Consider the following 17,464-nt stretch of genomic DNA (forward strand, 5'->3'; position numbering starts at 1 on the left):
AACGGCAAACCCCACACAGTTGTTCAGGGCCAGGATGTTTCAGCTCTCTAGATTACATCCTGATTAGCCTTTGCCTACACAAGCTAGCAATGCCTTTGTTTCTTCATAGAGGAATGAATAGGCTCACTGTAATTAGGCAAACTAAGTAAAGAACATTGCATGCTATCTGGCACACGTGGGTATAAGTGGTTTAGAACATCTTCATGCTATACCATCTGTGTTCTAGTTTGATTTCTGTTGCTGTGACTAAAAACCCTCTGATCAAAGCAACTTGGAGAGGAAAGAGCTGACTTGGCTCAACTTCCAGGTCACAGTACCTCACTGAGGGAAGACGGGGCAGGAACTGAGGGGAAAGATTGCTTAGCCTCATCTCTGGCTTCTCCGTTAGCTAGCTAGCTAGCTAGCTTTCTTTCTTTCTTTCTTTCTTTCCTTCTTTTTTCTAACTTTATTTTTTTTATTTAATTTTTAAATTTTATTTACTCACTTTACATCTTGCTCACTGCCCCCTCCCAGTAACCCCCTCCCACAGTCCTTTTCCCATCCCCTCCCCTTTTCCTCTGAGCAGGTGGGTCCCCCTAGGTTTTCCCTCTGACTCTGGCACTTCAAGTCTCTGTGAGGCTAGGTGCTTCCTCTCCCACTGAGGCTAGACAGGGCAGCCAAACTAGAAGAACGTATCCGACATATAGGCAACAGCTTTTGGGATAGCCCCTCTTTTAGTTGTTTGGGACCCACATGAAGGCCAAGCTGCACATCTGCTACATATAAGCAGTACATGCCATATGGGGAGGCCTAGGTCCAGCCCATGCATGTTCTTTGGTTGGTGGTCCAGACTGAGAGCCCCAAGGGTCCAGGTTAGTTGTTTCTGTTGGTCTTCCTGTGGAGTTCCTGTCCCCTTCGGGCCCACAATCCTTCCTGCTGTTCTTCCATAAGAGTCCTCAAGCTCCATCCACTGTTTGGCTGTGGGTGTCTGCACCTGTCTGAGTCAGCTGCTGGGTGGAGCCTCGCAGAGGACAACATGCTCCTGTCTGTAGCATAACAGTATCGTTAATAGTGTTAGGAATTGGTGCTTGCCCATGGGATGGGTCTCAGGTTAGACCCGTTATCGGTCGGCTGTTCTGCCCCCTCCCCTGTGCCTGCGTTGATTGTAGACCGGATAAATTTTAGGGGAAAGCTTTGTGAGTGGGTTGCTGTCTCTATCACTACAAAGGAGTTCCTATCTGGCTATAGGAGGAGGCCTCTTCAGGTTCCATATCCTCAACGTGGTGAGTCACAGCTAAGGTCACCCCCATTGATTGTTCGGACTCTCCTTTATCCTACATCGTCCTGGAGATGCCCTGTACCTCCTCACCCCTGTCAGTTATAGATTTCCATTCATTTTCATGGCCATCTATCCATCTCTCTTGTAATACTGAATCCCCCATTCCCCTCCCTCCCCATTTCCCCTCCATCTGCCTCTTAGGGCTGTTTTAATCCCCCTTCTAAGCGAGATTCAAGCTTCCAGGCTTGAGCCTTCTTGTTTAGCTTCTTTGGGTCTGTGGGTATATCATGGGTATCCTGTACTTTTTGGCTAACATCCACTTATCAGTAAGTACACACTATGCATGTCCTTTTGGGACTGGATTATCTCACTCAGGATATTTTCAAGTTCCATCCATTTGCCTGCAAAATTCATGTTGTCTTGGTTTTTGATGGCTGAATAGTATTCCATTGTGTAGATGTATCACATTTTCTTATCTATTCTTCAGTTGAGGGACATATAAGTTGTTTCCAGTTTCTAGCTATTAGGAATAAAGCTGCTGTGAACATAGTTGACCAAGTGTTTTTTGAGATGTTGGAGTATCTTATAAATCCAGGACCTACCTACCTAGGGATAGTGTCTCCCACAGTGGGCTCCCTCCCACATTGTCATCACAAACATTCTGCAGGCCAATATGATTGAAACAATTCTTGCATTGAGTTTCCCTCTTCCTGGGTGACTCTAAAGTTGTATCAAGTTTACAACAAAAATTAGCCAACATCAGCTGTAAGCCTTATATTTATTAAGTACATTAAATGGTCTCCTTTGTCTTCAAGGGAACACTTCAAGATTGAAAAGGTGATCATGTGCAGATTTTCTTTGTAAGGGCGTGGGGGAAAAAGGTTCAAGAGATTTCTCTCTATCCCTGGGTAAAAAACAAAAACTGTCTTACTGATGTCCTCACATTTTTTAGAAGAATTTTTAGAAACTTACCTGTTGTTTAATTCTGATCTACCTATGTTCTAATCACTGTTTTCTGTTTCTAAAAGTGGCTAGGTCTGGATCATTACTGGGCTTCTGTTCTGTGTCTTAGCCTCTCTCCTTGTTTTATCTTTGTTCTCTGAAGTGGTAAATGAGTGTGTTTGCCTATTGAGTTCCTGACCCATGGCAGAGTGCTTCCCAGTGTGTGCACATTAGTTTACTGACTGTTTCAGTTGTTCTTTGTGAATAATTCCTTCATTTTCAAGTTTTATTTTCAAGTAGCATTTTTGTTAGACTGATTGTATAAATTATTCTTAGGGTTATTAAAAAATTAATAGAACAAATTGTCTCAATTATTCACAGTGTTGGTTTGTCATGGCAGCATTCTTAACATGATTCCTGCATATGTAATCATTGTTTTTATAAGTAGAGTGTAGACATGGGTGAGGAAGAATTAAAACATCTACTTCATTGAAGGAAATTGGGACGGAGTTTAATTATATTAGTAAATACCATGATTAAAATAGTACAATATAATCTAAAAGGATAATTATGATTTAATCTGTAATCATTTCAAACATGAATAGCAACAAATATTGTTTAATAATAACTCTCACACAATATGAGTTATATTAAAGTTTTTGAAGCAATAGATGAAATTAAGCTTCATTAACTAATTTTAAACTTTTTTTAGGTAAATGAATTGGTGGATGCCAGAGATGCCGGCCTTGGTGCTTGGTTTGAAGCACATATACATAGTGTTACTAGAGCTTCTGATGGACATTCACGTGGCAAAACTCCACTGAAGAATGGCAATTCTTATAAAAGGACTAATGGAAATGTAAATCATAATTCCAAAGAGAACACAAATAAATTGGACAATGTGCCCTCTACGTCTAATTCAGACTCAGTTGCTGCTGATGAAGACGTTATTTATCATATCGAGTATGATGAGTAAGTGCTCATATCATTGAGGACTTCGTGTTTTCCTGTATAGAAGCAAAGCTTTGCGTTTCAGGATTATTCTGAATAGTCTTTCTGAAGAAATCATTTAGCGGTCATGTTCGGTCTTTGTTTCTGCTTGTTTAGATATTGTTATCCAACAGTAAGGGCCCTTTACCTGTCAGTCATCTCTGACTTAGATGTGGCTTGTTCTTAATCATCCTACTATTGGCTTGTTTTAGCATGTTCAGATTTCTATTTGTCTGTTAGGTTTTGGTTATATTTAATATTTTAGGAAACATTGTAATAGCTATAAGAATAAGGCAACAAATACTGAAAACTGTTTTTAATTGAGATAATTTACATACATCTTAACCATTTGAAGAAAATAATTCATTGACTTTTAATATGTCCAAAGATTATGCATTGTCACAAAGTTTAGAACTTTTCCATCTTTCTCACCCCAAATAAGAAATCTCATATGAATTGACAGCCATGCTCCTGTCTCTGTTTCTAGATAAAGTTATGTTCTAAAATATTATGAGGGATATTGGCCTTAAGAGCCTAGATTCTAGCACTAAATTTTGTTATTAAAATTGTGGATCAAAAGTTATTGGCACACACTTAAATATTTTAAGCACACAGAAACTTTTTGCCATGTGCTGTGAGCTCAAATCTTAGAATGGGCTGTGCATTTTTATAGTACAAGATGGTTAGAACAAAACTTAGAGGGTCTGGAAGATGATTCAGGTTAGGAGAATTTACTGCTCATCCACAGGGCCTAGCTCCAGTTCCCACATAGTCACAACTGTCTATAACTATAGTTCCAAGAACACCCAGTGCCCTCTTCTGGCCTCTGTGGGAACCAGGAACGCATGTGATGCACAGACGTACATGTAGCCAAACATCCATATACATACAATCGTAATGATAACAGTAATGGTAGTAATAAAGAAAATTTTAAAGGAGAAAGCAACAACAAACAGTTGGTAGAAACTCACTTTCAGGATAACTGGAAGCAACAGTAGACACCTTTAATCGTCACTTTTCTAATCCTTGTGGTTTGGGCTAGCTTATCAATACTACTTACCTCAAATGAGTCATCAGTCTACTTTAATCATAGCTCTTGGTAATGGAACCAACAGTCAGAATGCATATTATAGTAATGGGCTTGGCCGGGACTAGTAATATTGGTGAGATGGTGTTAGTGTAGGAGGGTCTGGGGTCAGGGGTCATGATGATGGTGAGTAGTCTCTGGATTTAATGAATGCTGGGGCTGAGAGCATGAAGACAAGTTACTAGAGTGGTAGACTTAGCTTGGCTACTGCCAACACATAATGTTTTAAGTTTTTGAAAGAGTTTTATCTTAATAAACAGGCATGTGTATGGATGTTTTGCCTATAGTATGTGTGCAAACCACTTGTGTGCCTAGTGCCCACAGAGGCCAAAAGAGGGTATCCTTGGAAATGGAGTTATAGATGTTGTGAGCTGCAGTGTTGGTGCTGGGAATCAAACCCAGATTCCTAGAAGAGCAGCAAATGCTCTTAATCACTGAGTCACCCCTCCAGCATCAAGGTTTATCTTTTGATAAACTGGAAAAATAGCTAGGAAAACTGCTACCTGAGGTTTTATTCTGTCTAAGAAGTATTATAATTTGGCAAAAAGTATGATACAAGATAGCACAGATAGGAATTGAACCTGAAGCTTTAAGCACAGTGAGCCGGTGCCAATTAATCTTATAGTTTGGGAAGTCTTTGACGATGGATGATTTAGGACTAACACTACCAAAGGGTAGGCCTGTACTTTGAGTGTTAGAACACAAGACAGAACTTTCATGTTTACTTAACTGAGTTTTTTTTTTTTAATGCTGAAAATTTTCTTGATTAGAATCAATGCTAGAAACGAGTTAAACCCTGTGAACAATCTTTTCACAGGGTTTGCCTAAAATCATCGGGAAGTACAAATGTTTACATTATGAATCATAACTGTAGCAAAATTATAGTTATGAAATAGCAACAAAAGTAATTTTATGGTTGGGGTCACCACCATATGAGGAACTGTTAGGAAGGTCGAGAACTACCAGTCTAAATCAACATGTATAAGAAATCTACAATAAATTTTACATGATGGAATTAAATGCCTCACCTCTGGCAACTTAAAGATAATTATTTATATAGCTGGACTTTTTTGTGAAATAAAAGATACCAGAAACTTAGTAGAAGATGTCATAACATCTTTTACAAAGAGAAAACAATTCTTTTATAAATTCCCTTTACAACATATAAAGTATGGTATATGCTGTATAAAATAGTTGAGCTCCTGTAACAAAATCCTTGGTAACAGAAGGCTGGTAGAAACATGTAAGATGAATCATGACATAACATGGAGGGGTCATACATTTTCTTAAAGCGTTGTAGCCTGTAGAAGAATGAATTTTAAAGTAGATTAACTACCTGTTGACTTTAATACATCACCAGACAAGTCTGTCTTTGGTGGAGAATGCATTGAAACGAATTGCTGTAGTGGAGTGGCACAAATTTACTTATCCCTTCCCCACTTTCCATTTAGTCAGCCGGCTATGGGAGCACACATGAATGTCAGTACTCGGAAAGCATGGGTTTAGGGTCACCCTGAGCCACAAATCAAGTCCTTATTTTATTTTATTTTTATTTGTTTTGTTTTGTTTTGTTTTCTGAGATAGCATTTCTCTATATAATAGCCTTGCCTGTCCTGGACTCGATTTGTAGACCAGCCAGCCCTTGAATTCACAGAGATCTGCCTGCTTCTGCCTCCCGAGTGCTGATGATATTAAAGACATGTGCCACCACACTTGGCTTCAAGATCCTGCTTCTAAAATAAACAGAACATAACCAGTGAAGCAAAGGAAAATAAATAGGATCCTTCTTTGTTGCTCAGTTAAGCCCAAATTTCTGGTCCTTTTTTTCAGCCTCCAGAGTACCTAGGGGTACTGACTTGTACCACTATACAAGCTGTACTAAATCATTTTTGCTGGCTTGCAAGATTCAAGGGAGGCAATAGGAGGCAACATGGCTGTCAAGAGGATGATGACAGTAATTGTACTGGACTGGATGTTCCCTGTGGGGAATATTGTCTTCCAGCTCCAGTGTCTTAAAACAGCACCTACATGACTAGGTGTATATTCAGAGTAGAACCTAAATGCAAGACTGTCATGAAGAACAGTGGAGAACCACATCTTTAACTTGGAGAACCTGAATTATGATAAGCCCTTACTGTAAAAGCTCCATCTAGGAGGTCCTGTACAATAATACAGAAATACCCAAACTTCACATCTTTAAAGAGAAAGAATAGTTTGACTTGAGACATGGTGGTTGAATAAACCGTGGTCGGTTTTTCAGCTCTAGACTGGGATACATACAGAAGATATATTGTAAAGAAAATTAGTAAAATTACTAGTTAGACTAAATGACTTTAGTCTTCACTATAATTTTTATTTTCAGAGCACATAGGATGTTGTAAATAGGCTATTAACCATCCTATGTCTGATACTATCACTACAGTTTCTTCAGTGACTGGTGTTTTTGTTTATTACATTAAGCTTTTAATTGCGTTTTTAACTTCAAAGTGGTGCAGTGTAGATTGGTTAAGTGCAATAGCTTAATAGCCCGTGCTTATCACTTTAAAATGGAATTGCTCAAAAGTTGCTTTCATTTTAATCAATTAGTAATTACTTTTGAGGCAGTTTTCAAACTCCTGGATTTGTGATTCTCCAGACAGTTTTCAGAGTGTTAGGGTAGCAGTACCTGGATGAACGACTCCTCACTCCCCAGGAGTTGGAGATTGGGGTTTGAACTCAGGGATATAGCAAACTAGGCAACTGCTCTAAGTAAACCCCTAGACCTTTGAAAAGCTATTTTATAATAAAAATCATATCTTACATATTTTTAAACCATATGAATTCTCAGTCTGAGAAGGGAAACTCATTGGGGAACAGAATGACTTGAGAATCAGATCAAGATACATAGGCATTTTTTGCATCAATTCCTTTCTATTTACAGCAGAGATGACAGTTTTTAATCTATATGAAAAAGGTAAATGTTCCATATTTTCTTTTAAAGATAGAAAGATTTTAAAAACAAACCAAGAAATCTTGAACTAGGAGTCATTGACACTTTCTCTATCAAATTATAGATACATGCCAGATGTGGTAGCGCACGCCTTTGATCCCAGCACTTGGGAGGCAGAGGCAGGTGGATCTCTGAGTTCAAGACTCGCTTGGTCTACATAGTAAGTGCTAAGACAGCCAGGGCAATATAGAGACTCTATTTTTAAAACTCAAAGGTGTGTGTGTGTGTGTGTGTGTGTGTGTGTGTGTGTGTGTGTGTGTGTGTGTGTGTGTGTTTTAGAGAGAGAAAATGTGTTCATGTAAAAGTTAATGTTGACATGTTTTTAAGATGTTATATTTTTCTGATGTTTATATATATAATATATATATATGAGGAATATATATATTCCTCAGTGAATATAGACTCAATTGCTAAAGGCTTCTTGTGAAGAATGTGTAGCTTGTCAGTATTATAACATGGGTTAGGCCATTATTAATGATTTACGTCTTATGGCAGCTAATGTAAATAAAGTGGATATGTGGTTAACAAAGTGTCTGACACAAAAGTAGTTGTTTTTTACCTCCCCTCTAATATTACCTCTTAATTTATTAGAATCTTACTAACATGGTATTTGAAGAGAAATTTATTATCTGGAGATTTAGATTTTAATGAATTCTTTTTTCTTTTCTTTTTTTTTTTTTTTTTTTGGAGCTGGAGACCGAACCCAGGGCCTTGCGCTTGCTAGGCATGCGCTCTACCACTGAGCTAAATCCCCAACCCCTAGATTTTAATGAATTCTTAAGGTGTTTTTAAAAACACCTTAGAGGCCGTACACAATTTACCTGTGAGGAAAGTTGTCTCCCTTTCTTCACAGTAAAATCCTGAGTCCTAGGGAAACATGAGGGCTAGGAAAAGTCCTGACTAAGAGACATGCTGCCATGCTGGTTTATGTAGTACTGTGAATCAAATACAAGACTTCGTATCCTTTAGACAACAACTCTACCAACTGAACTCTGTCTTCAACCCTGAAAACAAACTCTCTTGATGGTGTATACAAAGAAAGTAAAATGGAGAAGGATTAAAAGTAATGATATGCCAAAGGAATATAAGCAATTTCAAATCATTAAGTGTTAAAGAAAAGGAAATGAACAAGTTTTTCCTTATTTCATTTTGGTAAGATTATCCCCATTTACTTTTATGGCATCCTGAATATTATTTATTCCTGTCATATATCCTTTAAATAGCCAAGATGTTAAAAAATTCAAATGGCATTTTAAAGGTCATCTAACAGGTTATTACAAAGCTGGGACAGTAATCTTGGGTAAGTAGAAGTCCTCAGAGACTGATGATACCTGTAACACTGACTAAGGGGAGAGAATTCTGAGGACAGCCATTTTTTCTCTGTTTTTAATAAGTTATATGTATGGGATAGAATATGGTCTCATGGTGTCCCCTTTGTGGGTTGGAGGGGTAGAGGGTCAGTATATCTCTAACCCTATCTGGAAGTCACTCTGCTCATTATGTATCCTGAACTGGCTTCAAACTCCTTCTCGGGAGGCATCCTATCTCTGCATGTGGTTGCTGGGACTCTAGGCTTGCAAACCTTCCATTCCTTGTTAGATAATGGCAAGTCTTTTTTTTTTTTTTTTAAATACATGTGAATGTTTATGTGTATGGGGTACCTGGGGTTGGTTCAGAGGCCAACCTTGGGTATCATCCTTAAAAACACTATGCACCTCCTTTGAGACAGGATTTCTTACTGGTTTTGAGCTCACCATTTAGGGTAGACTGGCTGGCCATTGAGCCCCAGGGATCTCCTAGTTTCTGCTTCCCTGGTGTTGGGATTACAACTGTGAACCATCATACCCAATTTTTTCGTGCGTACTGGGGCTTGAATTTATGTTCTCATGTTTGTATGGCAAACACTTTACCACCTGAACTTTTTCTCCATCCTTTGATAATGTTAAAATTTATGTACCAAACTCTAAGATAATTTCTTACATGGATACTCACATAATTTATAGCATAGTGGTAGTTACATGAACTCCTGAGGAAGCCAACTCCATTGCATAATTTTTCAAAGGTTCCATTCATGAAATTGTATGGCTCCAGAGCCAAAGAGTTTTCCAAAGGTCAGAAGGTCAGATCCTCTGCAGTTGGAGTTAGAGGTAGTTGTGACCCACCCAAAAGGGGTGCTGGAAACTGAACTTGGGTCCTCTGGAAGAAGAGAGAGTGCTCTTAACCACTGATTGATGTCTTCAGCCTGTTTTATTGAGTTAGGGTCTCATGTAGCTCAGGCTGGCCTTGAACTTGCTTTGTAGCTGAGACAGACTTAACATTCCCAATCTGTCCCCCAAGTGCTGGGGTTATAAACATGTATCACACCGAGGTTTCAAGTTCTTTATCTTTAGAATAATGTTTAATGCCTCATGTCTGTTTACCAAAATAATTGACATCAGGCATTCTTTTCTTTGTGGGACATGGTAATGGATATAAAATATATCATATGTATATATGTCATGTTGCTTTTGTGTTGAGATTTTTTCATAATATGTAAGTGGTCATATTGAAATTGGGGGTTGGATACTTGGATCCATAGAAATGTTGCAGTCAGTAGAGGGTTGGTCACTGTAGCCCGTGTGTTTTGGGAACTTAGAAGTCCACTGCTCAAGCCTCATGAGTCCTGGTATCACAGATATGGGCCTTGACTTAAGGCAAACATGCTATGGGTAAGAAGGATTGGATGAATTAGTGTTGGAGGTTAACTGTAAACATGTTAAGAGGAATTGAAGTGGTGCTTGTACTTGCTGTCACTGTTACTGTATTTGAAGCTATTCTTAGCCTGTGGTACATGTCTTTGAGTAGTCTTAGTTAGGACTACTGCAAATAGAATCTAGAGAGGCAATTGAGAATAAACCATTAATGTTTTTTGATGGAAGTAACTTTTCTATAAAGTAGCAAAATGTGGGGTGTTTTGAGAATATTGATGTGTTGTGATCTTTTTAAAAATTCAATCTTGTCAAATATAATGATTTCTAGATTTTGATAGAAAAGTTTTTCTTAAGTAATGTCTGTCATGTTGATCTTGAGTAGAGTCAGTCTTGCTGCAGTGACTAATTGTGCTATTTCTTGTTTGTGACTAATGTGTTAACCAAAGATTGCCAAGTCTATTTTTCTAGTGTTCTATGGATTACAAGGTTCTGAGACGTTAGTTGTACATGTGACATCATTATTGCTTTGAGTTGTGAGAACTTTGTTTTCAAAAAGAAGCTTTACACATATGAGTTGGGTTTGATTTTTTAAATATATATCATTTCTTTACATGAGCGTGTTTTGTAAGGTGGTCAGAAATAATTGTAGATTTTATCCAAATAAGTTGTTTAGGATGCATATTCCTGAGGTGCTCCTTCCTCATACCTGTACTAGGTAACCTTAGGAAAACACGGAAGTCTGTTCTTCAAATAGAGATCCCAAAGCCTATTAAATAATATAAGGAACAATATATATTATATTATGTAATAAACTGAGTATTTTGTTTGAGTTGCAGTCTTTAGTTTATTAGTAAGATTTTTAATTAATTGAAACTCCTGTACATGCATGTGTCTTGATACAATCCACATTCCATTTCATTCCATTCAACTTTTTTCCTACTTGCCACATTTCCCTCCTAACTTCATGTGTGTTCCCCCATCTCCCCGAAAGCTCTGAGTCCAGTGCTGCCTATATATGCATCGGTATAGAAGCATCTGCTGGAGAATAAATAGCTTCTCAGGGGTCAGGGGCTACATCCCTAAAGAAAAAATTTCTTTTCTCTCCCAGCATCCATCAGTTGCCAGTAGTCCTCCCTCATTCAGGGGTGGCACTTCATGTCCCCCTCTGTATCCACCGTTGGGCTCTTTGCCGGGTTGATCTCGTGCGAGTGTTACATGAGCATTCGCAGCTGCTCTGAGTTTAGTTGTGTGTGTGATGGGCCTGTCGTGTTCAGTCTGCATATACTGTTTGCTGTGGGTGTCTTTTACTGTAGCTCTTGCTATCATCTTTCCACCCTCTCTTCTGTGATGATCCCTGTGCCTTGGGATGAGGTTTTGGTAGGGACATCCATTTAGAACTGGGTGGTGGGACAGTCTAGCTCTTTACCACTCCCAACAGCTGTGAGTCTCTGTATTGATCACCATGTGCCAGAAGATGCTTCTCTGATGAGAGGTGAGAACACGTTTATGGGTATAAAAAGGAGAACTTGGGGTAGTTTAATTTTGTGTGTGAGATTTGCTTGTTTTAAACTTAAGCTTTTCTGATTTAATTTCTTCCTGTGAACATCTACTTGAGATGTGTTCCGTTTTCTTATAACATTGAAAAAATACCTAACAGTGGAATACCCTGCCTTTTAAAACTGTTGAGTAAACTCAGGTTACTTTGGTAAGTATTTTTAAAGTGCTATATTTTGGGCTTAGATATTTTTAACCCAGTTGTGTTTCTGTGTTTACAAAAACAGTAATTCATCATTGCTAATGTGTTTGGAAATGAGATGTAATTTCATAGAATTTGTAAACCCCCATATAAGCAGTTCTGCGTAACCTGTTTGTAAGCTCTACATTTTAGGTTTCTTAGAATGTCATAACATTTTCTGTTAGAATATGAAATGTTTTCTTTTTGCATGCAGCTTGACATTAAAGATTTTCTAAACTAGAACATGCCTACAGATGAATGGTGTCCTTATTTAAACATATTTCTTCCAGGAAGCAATGTTTTGGAAATATTGTATTTCTGCATTTGAACAATTTTATTACATTTGGGGCAATGCAACCTTTATTGGGAAAACTTAAGCTTTTGACTTAATTTAAGCCTTATTGAGAATCTAAGTCTCACCAAAGTGGGATCAAGTCCAGGGTGCTCTAGCTTGGATCTGTGGAGTAATGCCTTGACTTCCAGGTTCTGAGATCAAGTCCAGGATGCTCTAGCTTGGATCTGTGGGGTAATGCCTTGACTTCCACGTTCTGAGAAACAGTACTTAGATTCTTCTTCCTGTAGGAATAGAGACTGGACTCTGGGTACAGTAGGAAAGAAGGTGACCTTCATCCACGCTCCAGCTTCTTATGAATACTTTAAGCTTTGTTTTAGAAGTTGTTCAAGCTTCCATCTTCCAAAGAATATCTGGTATAGTCGGAAGTTTTCCTCAGTGAAATGCTGGAAGACATGGCCACCTGAACCATTCTGTAGTAACTTCAGCTGTACTTTAAGCTTCATGGGAAAGGGAGGATTATATTAGTAATTGCTTATACTTGAATAGGCTTTATCAAATTATGATATAATTAAAAGTCTAGCGACGTATGGATATTTTACTTGCTATTTTAAGAGCACTGAGGGCAAAATTTCAAGTTGAGTATATTTGTTGTTAACTCTATGGAATTTTGGCCCTACTGATAATTTGAATGTAGCTTAAGTGTGTTACCTAGGGGAACCTGTGGTTGAAGCTTATCTACTGTGATGGAGTGAGAGCTATTTTGATGTCTTTAAAGATAGAACCTACTTTTAAGTCTTTAGCTCAATTGCAGAACTGCCCTTGGTCTTTTGACTGTATATTTCAAGATAGGCTCACTTCCTTCCATACATGCTCCCACACTGTAATACTTCATATGCTAAATCCACTTACCAGAAGGAAATCAGTGGGGCCCACCTGGTTTAGGATTGTGAATCACCAGAACACAAACTAGAAATAATTTCAAACAAACAAAACCCTTCTTCTCTTATAAAGGTATGCAGCCTCAGTTGTTTTGTTTCAGTGATGCAAGATAGACTAATGTATTTGCCTCTAAAAAAATTCATATTCCATGGATTTTTAAGAAGAGACATAGCACAATCAAAATCGATTTCAAATGTAGTGGTTTCAATATATAATGGTTAATGAGAGCCCTTGGGCTGGAGAAGTGGCTAAGGTCAGAGCACTAAACTGCCCTTGCCTAGGGCATCTGCCCAGCACGCATACGGTGGCTCACAACCATGCAGGCCCGGGTTCCAGCCACACTTGCTCTGTCAGCCTCTGTTTGCACACAGTCCTTATACATACACACTGGCAAAACCACTCTACCCAGAAAATAGGGCTTTTAAAGAGCTTTAATTCTATAAAAGCAGATCTTTTACTTAATGAGCTGAGCATACTTCCAAATATTCTTTAGTGTTATAACTCATACATCCTAAAGGTCACACAGGCTGTCTCAGTGAAAACTTGTCATTTTACCAGGTGAGTGCTGTGATAAAGTATTAACAATTTCATGTAACAGTACAGGGTGACAGGACGTGTTTCTGTGATCTTGAAGAGGAACAGTGGAAGAAGCAGAAAATGGCCTTGAGTAGACATGTTACTCTATTGTCAAGTGTAATAAGAGGAACGAACTCTAAAGAGGAAAAGACTCAGTGGTAGATTGCTTGCCTAGCACACCTGTGCCTAAGGCCCTGGGTTTGGTTTTGTTTTTGTCATTTTGCATGTTCTTCTTTACCTCCTACAAAAAATTAGCTAAAAGCAGTTGCCTCTGGGAAATACTTACAAGTCAGGTGTGGTGGGCTGGAGCAGAAGACGGCTTGTTATAAGCCTTGAATTTCAGCATGAATTTTCTGCAGATAGAATGGGGAAGTTAAAAAATGTGGAGAGGCTTTTATGTTTAGATTTTTAACTTGTACTTTTGATTTTGTTAAATCTGTAAACAGGTTGGCAAGTTGAGAGAACAGCATAATTGTTTAACTTCAATCACTGTCAACTCATGGGGAGTTTAGACCTGCATGCTTAATTATCAGAGGGTTATTTTGAAGGGAGTCACAGAGTTTAAACCATTTGAGGAGTAAATGGCTTTATATGTGGCTTTAGTATCTATCCCTGGTGGGTATGCTGTACAGAGGTCCAAGAAAATTCTACCATCAGCTTCAGGAAGTTGAGTTAGCTGATAAGCACAGCATTTGAGCCAAGGTCATAACTCTTTCTGACCAAAACCAAACACAGCAAGACTTGTTGGGCTTGCTTGTCAGTTTCTGTCCAGTGAGGCACTCTGGTTAATTTCTGTACAAGACTTACCCAGACGGCTGAGTCCTATACCCCCACCTCACCTTTCAGCACAGTTGGCCATCATCATGGGTTGAGGGCCTTTGTCACCTAGTTAAGATCCTTTGCCATATCTTTATAACTGTCAACCTTCATCTTAATGCCTGCTTCCCAGAACATAAGCCCACAAGTATGTAAAATGTTTCTTTTTAGCATTTCTAAGAAAGAGCTAACATCTGATCTTAGACTGCCTTCTTTTAAAGGGTCTGTTTATATAGCTGGCTTTGGCTGATATCTGGGTATTTAGGTTTTAGGGTAATCTTTTTAGTATAACTTGGGTTGAATATCTGCTTTGGGGGGTCTGGAATTTTGGTATGTACTGTGTATGAATACCTATGTGGCCAGCCTTTCATGACTGTACACTTTAATATGCTGATAAGGTAAAATGTGTTTTGCATGTTACACTTTGGTTGGAGGAAGCATGTCTCTGTGGAACAGAACCCTCAAAGCTTGAGTTTAGTGTGTCTAGTTTCTTCTGGTCAGTCTTTTTTTTATTATTATTAATATTTTGGCTGAAGATCATAGCCATAGATAGCTGTGTTCTAATGAGTTCTGGGTGTTAATGAATTACTTGGATTATGGATGGGCTTAAGAACTCTTAACACATTAAGTATAATCACAAAACCTAATAATCTTAATAGCAATAATTTGTCAGTGTTTAGAATTCACTCATGCTTCATGTCTATGTAAAATAGAAGTCTAGTGGGGTGGCATTACCTAAATAAGTTGAAAACACTTATCTCCGGCCCTCTATCAGATCTGTGTCAGGATAAGGCTTTCCCTCCATCCTTTACTGTCTGAGCAGAGGCTAATTATTTGAAGTGTTGCCAAAGGGACTGGCACTGAGGATAAATGACTAAATGACTCTGAGGCCCCTTGCCAATAGTGGAATTTCCTTTACCCAGTTAACTGAAGTGTAGAGACTTGATTGAAATGGGTGATTACAGAGTTCACAGTGTTGGTTCTCATTGATGGTGAGTTAGTATGTTGTGAGAGTCATGGGCTTACATGGTCCTTGTTTGATTCCGAAGATCCAGGACCAGGTGCTGGAGCAGCTTCTAGTTTCAAACCAGCTTGATCCTGAACATGGTACTCGTACTTGGCTAAGGGTCAGTTTTCTTCTGGTAGTTTTTGCCTTATTAATGCTGCTGATTCCCAAGCTTATAACGAATATGTTTGTATTCCTATAGCATGAAGTTAACCTGACTGAAAGGATTTGTGAAAGTTCAATGTTGAGTCTTATTTCCAGAATTCCTTAATTGGGCCTGAAGTGCAGCCCGAGAACGTGATTTTCAGTTAGTCGTTAGTCTGTATATGTGGTGATAGCCTGGTTTGTACTCCACACTTTGAAGGGCCATAGCAGTGTGGCTCACCTCAGTTATTGAATAGTTTAGATGTGGAAACAGGTGCTAATTACTTCTTTATAACTAATAATACACAAAGGCAGTAGGTCCTAGTTTTATAGAGACCAATGTAGTGTTTGCTTGCTGTCTTTGGCTGGATGATGTCAACAAGTTGGGCCTAAAATCAGTCTTTTTCTTTTCTTGTATTGTTGTTGTTTTGGTTTTTTGTTTTGTTGTTTTTTTTTTTCTTTTCTAGACAGTTTCTATGTCTACCCTTGGCTATCTTGGAACTTCCTCTGTAAACCATGCTGTCCTTGATCTTGCCTTGATGTACCTGCCTCTGCCTTCTCAAGACGGATTAAAAATGTGCACTGACCCCATCACCTTTAAAACAAATTCTTAAGGAATTAAGACCAAGGTTCTGTTAAGTGTTTGGTTTGGTTTTTGGTCTTAAGCATTACTAGGGAGCACTACTACATTGAAGAACAATAGTTTTATCAAGAATATTTGCCTGGGGAAATGGAACCTGTTGGGACATGCTAGCTTGGTTCATAAATTAAGTAAATCATGAAACTTGAACTAGCTCTAAGGTGTGGGAGAAGCTGACATCTAGGCCTGCTAAAATGATGGTGATGATGATTAACATCGTTTTACATTTATTTTTATTTCATGTGTTTGGGCATTTTGCTTGCACCTTATACGTCTGTGCACCACGTGTGCATCTTGTGCCCACATTCTCAGAAGAGGGTGTCAGTCAGGTCCCTTGGGACTGGAGTTAGAGGCAGTTGTGAAGGGCCATGTGGGTGTTGGGACCTGAACTCTGGTCCTGGCAGCAAGTGCTTTAATAGAGCAGTAAGTGTCCTTTGCAGCTGAACCGCCTCTCCAGTCCCACGCATGCCCCTGCCCCATGTGTACACTAGGTACCTGCAGACGCCAGAAGAAGGTGTGGGATCCCATGGGACTAGAGTTACAGATGGTCATGAGCTGCCATGTGGGTACTGGACATTGAACCCAGGTCCTCCACTTCCTTTAACTGACGAGCCATCTCCCTAGCCCCTATTGAAATAATTCTTAAGTATGAAGCAAGGATTTTTGTTTTTTCCATCTTCCTCAGCTATTACTATGTTAGTTAAAATCATTACTACATATCATCAAAACCACACAGTCTCATTTAGGATATTATAACAGCAATATTTGGCAGAATAAATTGATTACATAAAGAGAAACAAACAACAAAGCCCAGGCTTTGGCTGTGGCTCAGCATTAAGAGCACTTCCCGTTTTTACAGAGACTCTGAGTCTGACTTCCAGCACCCACACTGTGAATAGTCAGAATCGCCTTCACTTCAGCTCCAGGCGATGTGGTGGCCTCAGCCCGCAGGGTACATAGTCACATGTGCTCAGACACACACTGAACAATGCGTCTGGGAAGATCACAGCTCTGTAGGATGATGTATACAGAACATGGAATGTACTTGCCTAACACTGTAAGCCATGAAAGTACCTGTGTAGGGCTGTGGGGGAGAGAGTTCATTCGTGTTCACCTGTGAGTTGCAGTACAAGTGAGAAATATACCCAGTAATAAGAGATGTTGCTACCTGTTTATGTGTATGTACGTGTGAATACAGGTGATCTAGGCTGACTCTAGTTCTCCTCCCCACACCTCTTCAGCACATCTTACCAGCATGTGCTGCCTCCACCAGTGGGAATTCTATTTTTCCTTCAGTTCTGTAAATCAGATCTGTGTATGCAGTGCATACAAATTCAGTCTTCTGTGGAAATAATCC

General features: G+C 39.0%; 1 protein-coding gene across 1 annotated transcript in view; it reads left to right on the forward strand.

Moving 5' to 3' along the window:
* Window positions 1-17,464, forward strand: part of Uhrf2 (ubiquitin like with PHD and ring finger domains 2) — a 63,413-nt gene that overhangs the window by 23,428 nt on the left and 22,521 nt on the right. Inside the window, exon 3 of the mRNA XM_032891795.1 lies at window positions 2,913-3,172. Coding sequence (XP_032747686.1) covers window positions 2,913-3,172 — 260 coding nt within the window. The remainder of the gene's footprint in view (window positions 1-2,912; window positions 3,173-17,464) is intronic.

Source organism: Rattus rattus, chromosome 2 (assembly GCF_011064425.1).
Source record: "Rattus rattus isolate New Zealand chromosome 2, Rrattus_CSIRO_v1, whole genome shotgun sequence".
Classification (NCBI taxonomy): domain Eukaryota; kingdom Metazoa; phylum Chordata; class Mammalia; order Rodentia; family Muridae; genus Rattus; species Rattus rattus.